The 17,389-nt window shown below is 38.1% G+C and overlaps 1 protein-coding gene across 1 annotated transcript; it reads right to left on the bottom strand.

Moving 5' to 3' along the window:
- Nucleotides 1–13,093: 13,093 nt before the first annotated feature.
- LOC127356900 (uncharacterized) lies at nucleotides 13,094–17,341 on the bottom strand. The gene is made up of 4 exons (XM_051388971.1): nucleotides 16,005–17,341; nucleotides 15,815–15,908; nucleotides 14,401–14,718; nucleotides 13,094–14,316 (listed from the first exon to the last, which is right to left on the bottom strand). Exons 1-4 carry the CDS (start codon nucleotides 16,029–16,031, stop codon nucleotides 13,961–13,963), a joined length of 795 nt encoding a protein of 264 aa, XP_051244931.1. The 5' UTR covers nucleotides 16,032–17,341; the 3' UTR covers nucleotides 13,094–13,960.
- Between the last annotated feature and the right edge of the window lie 48 nt (nucleotides 17,342–17,389).

The following is a 17,389-nucleotide window of genomic DNA, read 5'->3' as shown; positions in this document are numbered from 1 at the left end:
CTCATATCAGTGATTCTGGGGTGAAAATGTGCACTTATATTCATAGACTTTCCTCCCCTCTAGATACATTCCTTGGAGCATGAAGTCAGAGTTGTTGCTACTCATATTTATTGCTGTTTATTTAGTTTTCTATTTGACCCAGTTTTACATTTCAAACTGTGCAGAACTTTTCACAGAAACTTTACGCCCTCCAGTGTTTCATATTGCTTTCCAGTATAACTGGTGTAGCATGTAGGCTTGTGCGCTCACTACAGACTGTTGTGGGGTTGTGTCAGGTGAAGTTTGTTTGTGGTGGAGGTGTCAGTGCTTCCTGGGTATTCTGCTGTATGCTGGACAACCAAGTTACACGTTCACAGAATAAGATGTGACAAAATGAGGCAAACATCCTCATGAAAGCTACTCTTCTGAGGATGGGACGATAAATTGACCATGCACTAAAGCCTGTTCCCATTAGCTACACTTAACTTCATAAATTAAAACTCCAGCTGGCTTTTTAATGTTTCCAGATTTGCTTTAACATGACAAGCCTGTAAAAGGACCTTGAAATATGGATATGCATGGCTCCATCCATGAAATTATGCTAAAAGACTAAAACACTTCAGGCAAAAATGTGGAATACGCTGATAATCCATTCAGAAGACATGGAAATAAAGGAGCAGCTTTGTTCTTGTATTGCAGCTTTGTTACAGCTATAGCTTCAGTATTATAGTAAAGTATTATGAATAAAAATGTAATAAATATGTTCGGCAAAAACATGGGTTAAAGGTTAAATCAAGAAAACAACAGCAACACGGAGGTAAGGTTTATATTTATATTCTCCAACAATGTGCTTCCCTTAAAGCTGCAGTAGGGAAATTTTCTAAAAATATTTTTTTGTTGTATTTCCTGAAACTTTATATCCTGACAATAGTACATGGGAGTTAGGTATAGGGTTAAAAAATCAAGTTACTCTGGCTAATTGTAATGCTCCTAATAGCATTTACAAGAATCCACCTGGCCTGAACAAAAGCAACTAATCCCCATACACACTCTTTTGGCATGCAGAGAATACCATGTATAGATCATTGAATCCAACCTGGACCACCGGTGGCCTTTACCACAAACCTCTCACAAGCATATGTTGATAATATTATTTTGAATGTTTTATTTTTAAACATAATTGTGTGATAAGGAAGCACTAAACTGCATGGCATACCAAGCTTTTCTTTCTTTGCCTTTTGATTACCTCCACCAGTCAAACAATTATGTCCATTCTAATTAAGATAAAGTTAAAAAGAAAATTAATTTTCTCTCTACAGCAGGCTGAAATTAAATCATGTCCAGAGGTCCAGAGGCTAGTTAAAGAAAATGAAAATAAGCCTGTTGAATCCCCACAAGTCTTTTGTTTTGATTGCTGTAATCATAATTATTATAGTATAGTATTATTATTTGAACATATCAATTCAGTTTATTTCTGCAAATGGACACATTTTGACCAGGGTGTGCAAATTAAGTCAGCATGGAATTAGCATAAAATAATGTTCCAGGAGGAAAGCTGGAGGTGGGGGAGCTCAAACCCCTGCCGGTGTGTTAGGAGCTTATCTGGCCCTCACAAATGTTTTGTATCCACTGAGATAAAATAATATGTATATTGAGATTTTAAATCAAGAAAATGAAACATATGAATTTGAATAAAAGTGTTTATGTGGTTGACATTTTTTTTTCACAATAAAAGCCCTGTAGATAAACATTTTGTTGCCATTTATCTTTGTGAGAGCAATACTTGCCTCTCTGAGCCTCTATAAACATATGAACAGGAAAAACATGAAGATGGATATTATTTGTGGAATTATAAATGATTCATAAAAGGTGTGCTTGAAAAAAGTTTTGTCACTTTAATCCTAGTTTTGTAAACTTGTAAACCTGACACAAGAATGAACAAGTGCCCTATTTTTACCTACTGGAGGTTGCAAAGGCCTGGGAGAATCCCCCATCATTAATTCAAGATCCCATCCTCTCTCCCTTTCGGTTAGCTTCTTCTTTTACAAAACTGTGTACAAAACACAGACATTACCAGTAAACCTTTCAAATGTCGTGTGTGCGCAGACAGATGCTTGCGAGCTTGTGAAACTACTCTTTAAGGTCTGGATCTGAATGCACAAACTTGCAAAGTACAGACTACAGGCAGAAACCTAAATATTCTGACTCAAAAAATAAACCTTAAAGCAATTGCCTGAATAAACATTTGAAACTGAAATTACAGGTAATCAAATGTACAATTTAAAAAAAAGATTACAGGTACAAAGCTCTGGTTGTTAGTGCTTTGCCATCTTTACACAGCCTACCAGAAATGTTTGACAGTAAAAAGCGAAAGAAAAAGATTTCCACCTTTTTATGCACATGATAGGTGAACTCATTCATATTATACACCTGTTTCTTGACACCCATGGCATGTTGAGCATTCTTTTAAAAGATAAGTACTTGCACTATGAATGGTCTGAACCAGGCACTGAATTTGATCGTACATGGCTTCCTTTCAGGAGAAAAGTATTCCTAGGGCTGGTTTAAAGCATGTGTTATTCTTGTGAGGCTGTCAGTCTGCTCTTAACATAGGATCTGACTCAGCTGGAAGAAAATCCACAAAGAACCACCTGACCTTCAGCTCTGGCAGGGAAATTATACTAAGTGAAGTTCATTTCCTGGGTTGGTACTGTATATAGGTCACCTTTCATCAAAGAAAGTCAAAGATGACTGTAATGATCTCTGTGCTGTGTCGCTCTGTGAATACTAATGCTAAGGTCAAGGCAAGATTTTCAAAGTCAGTGTTGTGTTTTCTGTCCCTTCTATATTTGGTAAGAGGACCAAACCTTTTATCGTGAGCTATGAACAATGAAGACTTGCATGCTCTGGATGTTTTTACTTCTGACCTCTGTTTACCATGGTCTAAACTGGAGCATCATGCTGCAGACCAACGGAGGTCAGTCGTCACAAACATTTTGTTGTACAAATCTATTGTGGTCACATGGAAGTAGTAACGCTGACAGCTTTACAGTCTAAGGAGATGATTGAGAATATATATCCACTAGCTCCAAAACATTACCATGGAGACAAGTGATGGTACTTTTGTGAATCCAACTTATTTAGTCAGGCATTCAGTCCATCTCTTACCCTGAACCTCCTGTGAAGTCTGGGTAATGCAGCGTGTAACAAATTTGAAATGATCTCAGTGACCCACTCACCAGAGTCCTCCACTGACAACTTATGCAATATACCTTAGGGGAATGTTGAGTAATAATTCCCATTGGGACCTACCAAGAATTACTACATAGATGTCTTGTCTGTTTTACATCTCAAAGCACATTCTGCCCTGTGCAAGATAAACATATTCTCTCATCTGTTGTTTTGAAGGCCCTGGGTTTGCGTTGTGCCTCTCAAGACCCTCTTCAAGGTGAACTCATTCTTCAAGCACTGTAGATAACTCCAGGCATTCAGCAACCTTGAATCTTGAACCTTAAATTTGCATCAGTGTGACTGAACTGGAGCAAGGCACTGCCAATACTCACATTTTTTTCTTATTTTATCATTTAAAAAAATAAATATGTAAAACAAATATGAATATATTAATCCAATCAACAATATTCACATAGGATGCCATATTGATACTGGTTTTTTATGAATATATTCTTAGAACAACAAGGCTTTCCATTGTTGTATTCTATACTATTGTACTATTGCAGTACTAAAGAAACCTATTCATGAATATCACCTGACGTCACTCACATTCTAACTTGTCTGCCGCCATGTTGAGTACCTTCGGCGAGATCGCCAAGTCTGTTGCAAACAGTGTTGGGAGTAACGGCGTTCAAGTATAACGGCGTTTAAGTATAACAGCGTTACTAACAGCGTTATTTTTTCAGTAACGGAGTAATCTAATTAATTATTTTTCCCATTGTTGCAACGCCGTTACCGTTGAGACACTGAGAATGTAAAGTGGCACGTTATTTGCGTTACTACAATGTGGTTGAATGAAGCGCAGCGGGGTCAGGCTTTCTGACAGCCACACATCAGCTGCCGGGAGAGAGCAGGGGTGGTGACACCGTTGGACACCAACTGCAAACACTCGTCTGTGCAGTGCTCATTTTGTCTGTAGTGAGATGATATAAATATATTGTTAGCGAGCTAACGCTAGCTGCTCGCTGTCGCTAATCGCCAAATTTAATTAAAGATGATAACATACAAATCTTTCCAAACAGTATTAATTAAGCAATCAGTGTGAATTGGTTTATATACTGTGTCTAACAGCATGAGTCTAGCGTCAAATGTCAGTTTATCGTTTAATAAAAACGTGTTCACATCAGTCATTAACGTTAGCTGAGGATGTTGTTCAAGTTTAGAACCAGTTTAAGATTATAGCCCGAAAACACCACCATCTCTTTTTGTGTGTGTGTGCTTTTAATGGTTTTAGTGTAAATGAGTTAATGCCATAGCCTCCCCTCTGCTCTCCGTCCTGTAACGTTATTTATCACATATCTCACCGATATTATTCAAGTGCTCCTAAGACTGGTGACATTAGCAAGTGGTTAGCTAATCTGTTTACACTATAACGTTGGTAGCCTAACGATATTTTTTGAAAGTAGCGTTTCTTTTCATGGCAGTCGAGGTGCGAAATGTTGTCTTTCGTAGCCATTTACTGTATACGAATCCGTAAATCGTAGCAAACTAGCTATTGCTTGTCAGTACTGTCTATGCCGGTACTCTGTAGATACTCAAGATGGCGCTAGTAATCTGGGAAAAGAGCGGATGACGTAAAAGGTCACGTGACTGATATTCATGAATAGTATTGATTTCTACCAGCTTAATGCAAAAATACTATTTATTAATGTATTTGGTTCATTTAGCTAAAAATTATGCTAACACCCAAGACAGTAATATTTTAATTTCTAAATTATTTAATGCCACTTTTTATTTTATAATTCAACTTTTCATAACCATGGTGCTCACCGCTCTTATTTCCAGCCAATCACACTCAACCTGCCTCATTAGCAACCATGCTACCAGATTTAGCAGTTTAGAGCCCGCTAGCTAGAGCAACAACAACGTCAAACAGCTACTGTATTTTTTAATGTAGCTTTAATAGGGCTGCACATGCTAGCTTTGTACTACGTTGGTCGTTTTAATGTCGATTTTAAATGCTCTTACACACTTGTTTACATTGCTGCTTTAGTCTGGTCACCAATGCATGCATTGCACGGTGTTGCTGTGCGTGCAATACAATGTAAAGTTTTAATTTCGAGCTGGTTTGCTAAATAGGCTAATGTAGCTGACTGGTGGCTCCTGGTGGCTCGAGACAAACGCCACAGCACTTGTTGAAATTGAAATAGGCGAAAATGGCAAAATATTATTGAAATGTAAGAATTGGAATTATTTGAAATGTTAGGGTTTCTGTAGAAAAACATTATTATTTCACATTGAGCTTGTTTAGATGAGCCACAAACAATAACAACTCAGCTGCTGCACCGGTGGCGTCCATGTTCTTTCAGACTCGTAATGCCCAAAGACAAATGGAACGCTATACGTGGTACAAGCCAGGCAATTACGCCACGTTCTCGCGGCAGAGCAACTCGGGTAGGGGATTTACGAGACAAATGGATAGCACCATAAGACACACACACACACACACACACACACACACACACACACACTCACTCACTGACAAAGGACTACAATCGTTAAGCCTTAAAATAAAATCTGCATTGCCTGCAAAATCGTTATTTTGTTCGTTGTATTAAAGATCGTGCCTAAGTCCCGACTGATTAGCCCCTAAAGGCTGAAGGAACTCTTTACCTCCTGCCCTCTGTCGTCATTCTGGGCAGCATTGATGCAGAAATACTCTGTGACGTCGCCTTGAAGATTCTCCTCCCTTTCGCGTTGACATATTTGTGTGAGGCAGGATTCTCAAAAATGACTGCACTCAAAACGAAATACCGCAATTGTGCACAAATCGAGGATGATTTGAGGCTATGTTTATGAGACATTGCGCCAAGAATTGAGGATCTTTGCAAGGCAAAGCAGGCTCAGGTCTCACATTAACAACGCCTACCTGCAAGCTCCTGTAAAAAATGCAGATGATATGCCTACTATTAGGCCTAGTAATAATAACAATAATAAAGCATAAATTATTAGATTATTTTCCATTGGGTCCGCCATGTCTGAACCACCATGTTTCTACAGTAGCCTAGAATGGACAAACTAAACAGTGATTGTTAAAAATGGCATTTTGAATTTATAATGAAATAAAAATGATATCCAATGAAAATCATACAGAAATAATTGATGAAGCTATAATTCATAATAACAAGTTATTCATTCATTTAATTATTTCACAAGTTGTTGATTCATTTATGTATTTTACACTACTCTTTATAGATCCCAATGTTAGTGGGCTGCCAGCTGTAGACTGCCCGCACAAAGGGATACACTCCATCTCTAGCTTTACACACACACACACACACACTGCCCACTGTCTCTGAGGCGGAAGTGTGAAAACTCTTAAGTGTCATGAACCTCATTGAGAGGACGTAGTGGTTGGTTTCAGTGTTTGGGTTCTAAGGCACATGACCGGAGGCTTTGTTTGACTGTGTAATGCAGCGAGATAATGGATAGTAATGTGACCAGCCGTGTCTACCAATGGGACTGTAGACTCCAGTGGAACCAGCACACCTGGCTTTTATCTGGTGGTGTTACTCAAGGTGAAGCAGCAGTTTCGTGAGGATTTAATTCTATGCATTGTTTTACAGTCTTAATTTTCCCCTCATTGCCACTACTCTGCAACTGACTGCAGCTGTGTAGAGGGGGCAAATGTATAAACTTGCATTATCAGTAGATGGCATTTGGGTGTGACCGTCTGGAAACAGCCGAGCTGTGGCCTACGCACTCACCTTTAACTATGACTGTGAGCATTGAGTTGATTTACCTCTTAGTGTAGCAAACAGAAAGTAATTGTTGAGAGCTGAAATAAGCACATGTAGGTCTATTATATATATACATAACAATGTTACTCAACAAGCAGACAGAGACGTGATGTACTGGATCTTAAAGTATTTGTTTTCAAACGGATATTTATAGAAACCTCTTTCTGTCAATCTTTTCTCTAATGCACCAGTCACTGCACTGAAATACAGAGTTCATGCCGCCGTTTGATTAAACTATGAGCTTGAGTACCACACAATGGTTTGATCTCTGCATGTTTATGTATGTATTATCCTACTCTTTGTCTTCTGTATCCCTTTCTCCACTAAATAAGTTTCACCAGAGTAGACCTTGAGATGAAATAAACATTTAAATGATTTTCATAGAAAAATAAGTTGATATGGATCCTCAGCACCTTGGCAACAGCTACCCTTCCTTGGACACGGACTGAAAATACAGCATATATCAACATTTGCACATATACTACATACATATACTATACAAACAGAGATACTGCGCAGTTACAATACAATCCCCATTATGTAATGAAACATGTTAAAACATGATAAAAATATATCAAAATGGAACAATTGACAGAATCTTAATTAATTTGAAAACCTATACTGCAGACATAGTTAAAGAGGCCATATTATGCTTTTGTGGGTTATCTCGGTGCTTTAGTGTCTCCTAAAGATTTTTTATGCATAAAAAGTCTCAACAATGCCAAAAAAAAAAGTCAACCTTCAGTTAGTTACTGTCTACACCAGAAAACACTGCTCCTCCACTGCCTGACCTGCATCATTTGTTTTCAGACTTTTCTTCCATCTAATTATAAATCTATGATATCAGAGAAAGTTGGCAGTCCAGTTCCACCTACTGAAACCAAGGGAATCTACCTTGCTGTCCGCCATTGTTGTTTTCTGACTTACACGACTCCGGGAACACTAACATGTGGAAGGTACGAGCAAACCAGGTCAATTTCTATGTTGTTTGCTGCAAAAACCAACATAGAAATCTACTCCCGACATCTGAGCTGGCGTTAGCTTTGTTGTTATTCTTATGTGTGTTGCTGCTGTATGAAAAATCCACTTGTTATAAATTCCCTGAAGGTATCGCTATAGCTACATGTGGGCAGTGCCTGCTCAGGCTTGTGGGAGCTGACCAATCGAAGCAGGCAGGGATACTCGGGAGGTGGCGCAGGAGCTCGAACAGAGTCAGACAGAGGGTGAATAGAAGTGCTGTAATAACACAGTATTGCCCAAGGAAGTTAAATAAATTATTGTTCTGTATTGTCACTGCATAAATCATAGACAGTAAACATTATTAAAAAGGGCCTTCTAATTTTATTTAATACAGTTATTTATCTATTAGATGTTGCTTTCTTCATTACTTTATTATAATATTGCAAGATCTTCCAAGATCTTTGCTGCAAACCTTGTGAGGGTGTATACAGTCAGTGTAGTCATGGATGTATGTACTGTATGTGGTGGTAGCCACAGATGGATGAATACTAGGGGATCAGAGTGAAGAGGAGGAACCTGGAAAACCACAGTTACATAAAATAATTGGAAGGTTATATAACTGTTAAATGTTTGATGTTCGTTTTTGTTTTTTTTTCTTTTGACGGCGCTCCTATGGCGGGGCTCCACTTTTGCTGTCAATTTAAAACATTTCCTGATTACAGGTCACCATTCATCTTCCCACTTACACATCTAAATTGTCACTATGACTCATAAAATTGCAGCTGTTATGGTGATAACATTAAATTAGATTAATGTCAAACATTACAGAAACATAAACCCTTTTCACAACAGACAGAGTGAAAGAGGCGATGTAATAATATAAATAAACGACATATCTTACCTGAAACCTGATTAACTCTTTCACGAAAAGAACAGAACATACCTCAAATTATGAACTGTTTTGACTCCTTCTGTTATAACGTTTTTGATCTGTGAAACTCATGAACTCATAGGCGGGCCCTGTGGGAGAAACACTACTGCATACATTCGGTGGACTGCGTACCCAGGAAAACTTTTTTGGTATATGCGCCAGGCGAGCAATTCTCATTGGAGGGAATTGGTGCCATCTTTGGCATCCGGTACCTAGTTATTATAATACATCTGTGGTGGCACTTTATTGCCAAGGCAATCAGAACTGTTTATTTTGTTAATATTAGCATTAACAGATTTTCAACCATTTCTGTTTTTATTGCAAGTGACAAAAAATGAAGTGAAGAAATGAAAATTTACATTTAAGAAATAAGACATTGCCTACAGCTGATAAACTAAGGCAGACTGCTGCAGGGAAGACGCAGCACTTCAACAATAGCTGTCCATCTTAAGTATACGGTCAGGTCTTTATGTTGCATGATCTAATTTGTCTGTCAGTGGTTAGTGTTTGCATATCAAGAAAGAAAATGATGTTTGTGTACAGTGACTCTCTTAAATCATGTGAGATGTAACTTAAGAAGACCCAGTTTATCTAGAACACGTATATAAGCTATGTGCTGTATATGTGAAAGAGAGCTAATGAAGGGATAGGTAACAGCTCCACTTTCCACTCATGTGAGAATAGGGGTAAAGAGGAGCTGTGAACTCAGGGATGGGTTCATTCAGTCCTGTGACCATTATCATGTCATCGCATCTCGCCACTTTAGCAGCCGGGGGACACGTGTGTCCCTGAGCTGCCTGTCTTGTGCATATAAATCTAAAGTTGAAAGAATATCTGGCTAACAGGACAATGTGGGAATTACTTAACTGATTGTTAATCATTTGTTGCACATAAGAACAGATGTAGCCAACGACAAAAAGCAGCTTCTGAGGGTGAGAGAGGTTCATGGGTCCTCTCACAATTTTCACTGTGCAATCAAAATATATGTAAGTTTTACTTTATAAAACTTTCATTTTCTGTTATTTCTTCTACTTTTTTTCTCCTTATTAGCAGGAAATGATCTGCTACATGAAATAATTACATGAAATAATTGATTTGCGTCATTGTGCCTGTCGAGCTTTGCTTATAAACATGAAGTGTTACACATGGCTGAATTGTCACGTTGAAAAGAAAACTGGCCTGGGCGAAATCCACCGCCTACCCAACAGCTCTCGGCAGGTATTTGTGTGTGTGTGTGTGTGTGTGTGTGTGTGTGTGTGTGTGTGTGTGTGTGCATGTTCTTATACAGTGTCTGACAAAGTTTGGATTGTTCAACTGCATGCTGTTTCCTCTGCAGAGAGTTAAAGTTAACAGAAACATGAAATATGTCTACCCTTAGAGGTCTGGTGTGTAATATTTAGGAGTATCTATTAGCAGAAATGGAATATAATATTCATGTTTTGAAGTTTATAATCACCTGAAAATAAGAATCGTTGTATTTTTGTTACCTTAGAATGTAGTTTGAGTAAACACACTGGTGTCAAAAGACATTTCAATAAATTAGGTAATTTATTGATAGAATTGCTTTTCTGATTGATGCTTCCCCAGATACATGAAGTGCTCCGTATGAAACTACAACCCCCCTATATTTCCAGGTACTGCCCATTGAACTCCAACACACAACTTCAACTAAAAGCAAATGTAATTTATCCCAGATGAGACTGACGTCTGTTTGATGAAGAATGGGATTGCTCCTTGTAGAGTGCCTTTGAAAGCCAAACATATCTAATTGCTCCTCTTTCAGAAGAACCATTTTCTCCACCAAAAGAAGAAAAACAAAAGCCAATAAATTGTCTGTATGTGAGGCTTCAGCAGCTTCAGTTCACCATGGCAACAGTGTTTTATCTAGATAGGAGAAGAATCAATTCAGACCTGAAGGTTGAGGGACAGCAAAGCCTGGAAACATCTTGGGGATGACTAATGTTTCAAACTCAGGGCAAAAGGTGTTTTGTTTCACAAATGATCGGTTTGTAGATGACAGTGTTTTGCAAACATACACCTACAGTTGGCTCTTGTAATTAACAGATTATTTCATTATTTATGACACATCAGGAGAAGCATCAGGCAGGTTAATATCCTCTACTTGAAATAGACAAACAGTTATTTGCACATGAATGTCACAGATTAGAGTTTTTTTATTTTAAATAACTTAACTGTTCCCATTAAGATAAAACAGCCCCTATTTTCTACACAAAACGTTTTGTTTACCGCAGTTTATGAATATTGTTGCTGTTATGAAAGATAAACATTCACATTATTGGAGACACTCATATTTATTTTCTGGCTGAGAGATAGATGAGAAGAATGATAACAATCACAACAGTAGAAGAAGCTACAGCCAGCATCTAGTTATCTTAGCAAAGCATAAAGACTGGGAACAGGAGGAAACAGCAAGGCTGGCACTGTCCAAAATGAACAAACCCACTTACCACCACCTCACAAAAAAAACATGTTATATCTTGTTTGTTGAAACAAAAACCAGAGTAAACAACCAGTTGTTTAGTCTTTGTGCAAACGCCACAGTCAAAACTTTAAAATGCACCGCAACTGCTGAAATATATTACAAATAAAAATATTGCACAATTTCTTATAGACACATTCATAGACACTTATGTAGCAGTAGTCCTTAGTAATATTAGTAGCACTTTCGCTGGATGTCTGAACGCTGCCACCCAATAATTATGGTGCAGGTGTATCACTGATATCAGCTGGGTGACAACAATTAAAAAGCTCAACGTGCTACACTAAGCCAGCAGTAGCATGGTTTACTAAGCTAAGCTAACCAGCTCCTGGTAATACCTACATAATGACTGTACAGGCATGAGAGTGATATCAAACCTCTCATCTAACTCTGGGCAAGAAAGTGAATCATATTTCCCTAAATGTCAAACTATTCCTTTAAGGATTCATAGAGATAAACTCTGTGCATTTCTACATGTATGGTCATATAGAATGTACCATTATATGAGTGTGCCATTGACATATTAGGCCTAAATGACTAAAGGTTATATATTTTGTTTTCTAACAGTGAGGGTAAACACATGTTACATGCACACACACACACGGACACACAGACACAAACACACACTGCACTTAAACACTCACATTTATTGAAAAGATCTATTGCCTGCTCGCCTGTCTCTTGATCTCCAAAGAGCCTTAATCAATCTGTGGTGTCGCTCTACGAGAGCAAATAAATCCAGTCTCTGTGTTCTGTCCTTAGTAACTAATCTGTAGTGTGTATCTGCTCTCAGCGGGGTCTCCTCAGGTCATGTTCTCTTGCCTCTTAACTGCCTCTCCTGCTCCAGTAGCTTGGTTTACCAAGTCAAAAGTCCTGGGGCTGGGAATCTATTGTTTTTCTGACTCTGTGGAGCAGCAGGTTAAAGAAGCACATTTTATATTCTCATGCATACAACATACATTGAATTTAATGCAGTTACCTGTGTTGCATGCGTCGGTTTTTACTTTCTTCAGTTTGAGCCTTGTGTTTAGGTTTCTTTTAATGGCTTTGTTTCTAATAACCACCTTTGCAGTTATGAAAACCACACATGAAAACGTAATTGTGCAACACAATACCTGCACATGCCCTTGCTTGCTAGGCTTAGGATATTTATATTTACCGCAATTTTATCTCAGTGGCTCATCTCTTGCACTTAAATGTAAAGTATCCACTGAATGTTGTACCACTCATACACAAGACTTTATCAGATCTTCCGAATTTGGATGGTAATATCTGATGAAATGCATACCAATAAAGTGGCAAAGAAAACAAAACAGACCATTCGTTACTGTTTACTTAACACCCACTTGAGCATAATCTGGCCGTAATTTGAGACTTGCACCACCGAGCAGAGAAATTACAAAGCACATTCAGCAGTTTTGTGGTCACCTTTACTTGACCTGGCGTTTGTACATGCGGGGTGCCCGCTCTACCAGGTGAGATACTGTGGCAACACTGTGGTTTGCCTGAAGGACTGCATGCCTGAACATCTCTGAAGGCAGCAACAATTGCAGTGACGTACAGTGAGGAGTATACAGATGTCTGAACTTGTATAACAAAATAAACTTATCACAGACACACAGTCTCACCATACATGAGCCAACACATCTAGTCAGAAGAGCCGGTGTTCACACATTAACAGTGCTCACTTAGTTCTTTTGTAGGAGGGGTTTATATGACATATTATCACAAAGCATACCTGCATGAAATGTGTTATATTTTACACTTTTATTGAGAATAATTACAAAGCAGATTTTAAAAACCAAACATCCCTCAATATACTATACAACATTTTGTATAGATCAACAGTAGCTGAATTTCAAAAACATCTTGGAAAATGGTAAACAAAACAAAAAAAGATAATCATACAATCAATCAATTTATTATAATCATTGTGTCCCTAATCTGTTTATTTGATCCCTGTATTGTAGATTTTAGATGTGCCTGTTGCCCTTCAGTTAACTGATAAGCCACTCACATAAATCATGTCTGCATAAAGGATCTTAAATCCTTTTTTTTTCTTTTGTTGCCTAAGTACTAAAGTGGGCACGTTTCCTCTCCTTCGGTGAACATGTATTTGGAATGAATTTAGAGTACTGAATGGACCTCTCCTCTACATTTACACAATGCAAGAGTTGAGTAAAAGCAGTAAATCAGTTAGGATTCTTGTATGTGAAGACTGCCTCCCTCTGGCCACCAGGATGAAGTGAAGGTTTAATACCACAAGTGAAACAAGATTGAATATGAAATATGAAATAGGTTAACTGTAAATCGTTTAATCAGTGAAAGTTCTCTCTCCTCTCAAAGTTCACACTCATTGCATAATATCATTGAATAATATCAGTGACTGACATTCTGAATTAAAACATGCTCTCCCTCTCAAGCACACACACTCTTAGACTGCACATACACTAAATGCTGATCTGTGCCTGCGTTGGATAAAACATAAAGTCTAGAACACCTAATCCCCAATAATTCCCTGCTTCAATCATTGGCTCATTTTCATTTCTGTTTTTATTATTTTCATATTTCAACTTTTCCAAATGCTGTCTAACAAAATCATCTACCCGTTGGTTTCCTTTATTTCATAAATTTCACCACCATGATTTCCACCATTATACAGATCCATTGCACTCTCACCATGCTTCCTGATGACTCCAGTGCCTTAACCATAGGTAGCTCTTGAGCGTGCAGATTCTTCCCGACAGAAGGTATCCACAGTGAGCATCTGTAGGGCTCGCTTTTTCCTTTCTGGACATCTATTGTACTCATGACATCGTACCGTCCATACTGGTCCTCCTCTTCCTGTGTGATGGCAGAGTCTGTTAAGTTAACATCTCCCTGGAACCAGTGGACGGTGCCACTGGGGTAAACTCCCCTGAACTGGCACGTAGCATGAGTCTTTTGGATGTAGGACTTAGAATTTTCAAAGCAGTCTGTAAAGATCAAAGACTTTTAGAAAGATAAAAGAAGACAGCAATAAATAAAAAGAAAATATTAAATATTAAAAGTCATCTCACCTTGTACTGTAACTAAAGTTTTGGCAAAACCTACACCCACTTTGGAACGTAGTTTGCAGAAGTACTCTCCCTGGTCGACTGGCATCACATTTAGTAGAGTCATACTGAGTCTGTGGTTGGGAGTGTCTTCCGTGCTTTCACACAGAACCTCAGGGTCAAGCTGACTGTCCTCGTATGTACACAATTTATTTCCACGCACCCAGGAAAATAATTTAATATCCAACTGGCTTTGCATGGTGACCCCACATGGCAGTGTCACATTTTCTCCGCACTGTGCCACCACCTCGGAAACGGTCTGCAGGGGCACATCTTCACTGACTGAATTATCAGAGAGAGGGATGACGAGGTTAAAGAACATAAGCTCATATATATTATTTGGTATAATCATTCTGTGAGTAATAATCTGTAGGTATTCAGTTTCTGAGTTACACGTGATTTAGATTTGGGGCCACTTTAGTTGGGTAAAATAGTTTTAGGGTTATCTCAAAGGAATAGTAGCCTTTTTTGGAAATACTCTTATTCACTTTATTGCCAAAAGTTAGATAATAAGATATCTTATACCACTCTCATGCCTGTACGATATGCAGCCAGTTAGCTTAGGTTAACACAAAAACTGGAAATGGGGAAGCAATCCACCTACCAGCACATAACAAACTCACAACTTGACACACGATACCTTGTTTGTTTTACTGTAAAAGCAACTTAGGTAGATTAAAGTTTTGCAGCTGAGTGCCGCCTTCAAAGATATATTAGTAATTATATAGTTATTAAAAAGTAATATGTTAGTTAGTTAGATAAGCTTAATAAGTTAAAACATTAAAAACGTCTCTTTTTTTTGCATTGGTTCATGTTATGTGCTGCCAACAGGTCAGGGTCCATTCTTCAGTTGAACACAGACAAGCAGGATGGACAGTGCTGGATACATGTTGCTGCTGAACATATTTCTGACACACTTCTGCCTTGGAGACTATTTGTAAGTTATATGTGTAAATACTTTTAAAACTTCATTCAAAACACTTTGTCACACAATGTCATGAAACCTTTCTATTGTTAACACGTGCTCTGTTAGCTAGCAGTTACAGACTGACTTTGTCACATGTAGCTGTTGTGGGGAGCTGTGTTTTTTAGGAATTTGAATTCACAACGTTATATAGGATTTATGTTTTTTTTTCTGTAATGTTTCAGTTTTACAAACAAAAGCAAGGATCCAAAAGAGGAACACAACAATTCTTGTTTTCAGTACACACTTGTCCTTTAAGAGCTACAACATGTCTTTTTTCTTACATCATAAAAAAGTGTACAACCATAATACAATAATATGCACCAACGCCGTGCATGAGCTGCAACCTTTAACACTAACTTACAAAAAATGTTCTGATAAACATGTCTTTTCATGCACAAAACAAAGCCTCACCAGCGATCCTGACTGCCGAAATGAACCAGATGATGGAAACCCAGCCATAAACATGCCGTGCCCTCACACCAGAGTAGAAACTCATCACTTTGATCTGTATTAAAATCAATATTTATCTCATTAGATGAGTCAGATGAAAGCAAAACCTGGTGAACTACTACATGAGGTAAAACAAGCTGTCTGTACTCACCATGGCGCTCTCATAAATGTCTTTCATCCACTGTAGCTTTCTCTGGTGCTTCTGTTTGGGTTTGGCTTCATTTAATGTGTTGGAGCTCTAGAGGATGTGTTGTGTGGAAGAACACTCAGCGAGCACATCCTCTGCATTTGAAAAGAAACTCCAGATCGTGTGGTGTCAGGTTTTCACTCGAGCATGAGTAGACATGCCCTAGAAGGAATTACTGTTGAGAAACATGAGGAAGAGAGGATTGTTTTGTTTCATGCCATCATTTAAGCCCCCATGAAGATAAAATAACTGAAGGGTTATTTTTTCCCAACACTCCAATTCATACAGATTGGGGTTTTTTTTGTTGAAAATTGTCTCTACTTTCATGTTTTATACATATGTTTATGTATATCTTTTTAAGCTTACACTTAATTCTGGCTCACAAAAATATTAGTTATTCTATTTGACTATTATTTTTTGCTATAAAAAGTCATAAAACAACATTTTTTAGCAAATATACAGTCTATTATCAAACAATTACTAATCTGATATGTTTAATACTTAATTAGTAACTTGGATTTAACAAGTTTTGTTCCCCTTTACTCCAAAGAGCAATCTGTTCACCATGTAGTCTTAACGATTCTGTGTCTCCGTATTTTAAACCCAGAGGCTACATGAATATTTTTAAAGGTTTTAAAGGTTTTCCAGGTCGGTGTTGTTGTTTCCATCTGAATCTGACCCTTGCCCTAGACAATGAGCTGTGTCTGTGCCCTCCTTTGGTAGGTTCAGGAAATGAGAAACTGAGAATACGAGTTCAGCAGTTTCAAATAAAAATGCCAAACTAGAAGTCTGGAAAATAAGAGCCTTATATTTTATTGAGAATGGGGTGGTTTTAGTGTTTAAGATGACTGTAACAGGTTCAGGATAATCATTCATATCTAAATGCTTCTTTTTAATCAGTTCTAATTAGAGCCTCTCTGAATCTTTTAGATAGATTTACTCTCTATCGATTACAGATTACAACTCATAGCAACATTTAACGTGGTTTGAGCTTAAATTGCTGTCCTCACTAAAGGAACAAACGAAACAGACATCATAGTTTCTGACGGTTCTCTTAGTCACATTGAAAACAGCCCGTTTATTGGTTTAAAGTGTCATTTTTAAAAGGCACTTATCTCTGGAAGGAGATGTGACTCCACTTCAGGGCAATGCTGGGAAAAATGGAGCGAAGCCTGCGAGCTAGTTCAGACAGGTCAACTCAAGCTGTTCTGATTACACACATGACCTTCCTTATTCCATAATCAATAACCAAGCGCTCCCTTCCAATCTGGCGGTCTATTTAAACTGCACAATTTCCCAGGTCTCCCTCTGCTCTGTCAATGCCGCTGTTGCCTTGCATCCGTATTGCT

Source organism: Dicentrarchus labrax, unplaced genomic scaffold (genome assembly GCF_905237075.1).
Source record: "Dicentrarchus labrax unplaced genomic scaffold, dlabrax2021, whole genome shotgun sequence".
Lineage (NCBI taxonomy): Eukaryota > Metazoa > Chordata > Actinopteri > Moronidae > Dicentrarchus > Dicentrarchus labrax.
Note: the sequence above shows the minus strand (reverse complement) of the source record. Positions and strands in the feature narration are given on the sequence as shown.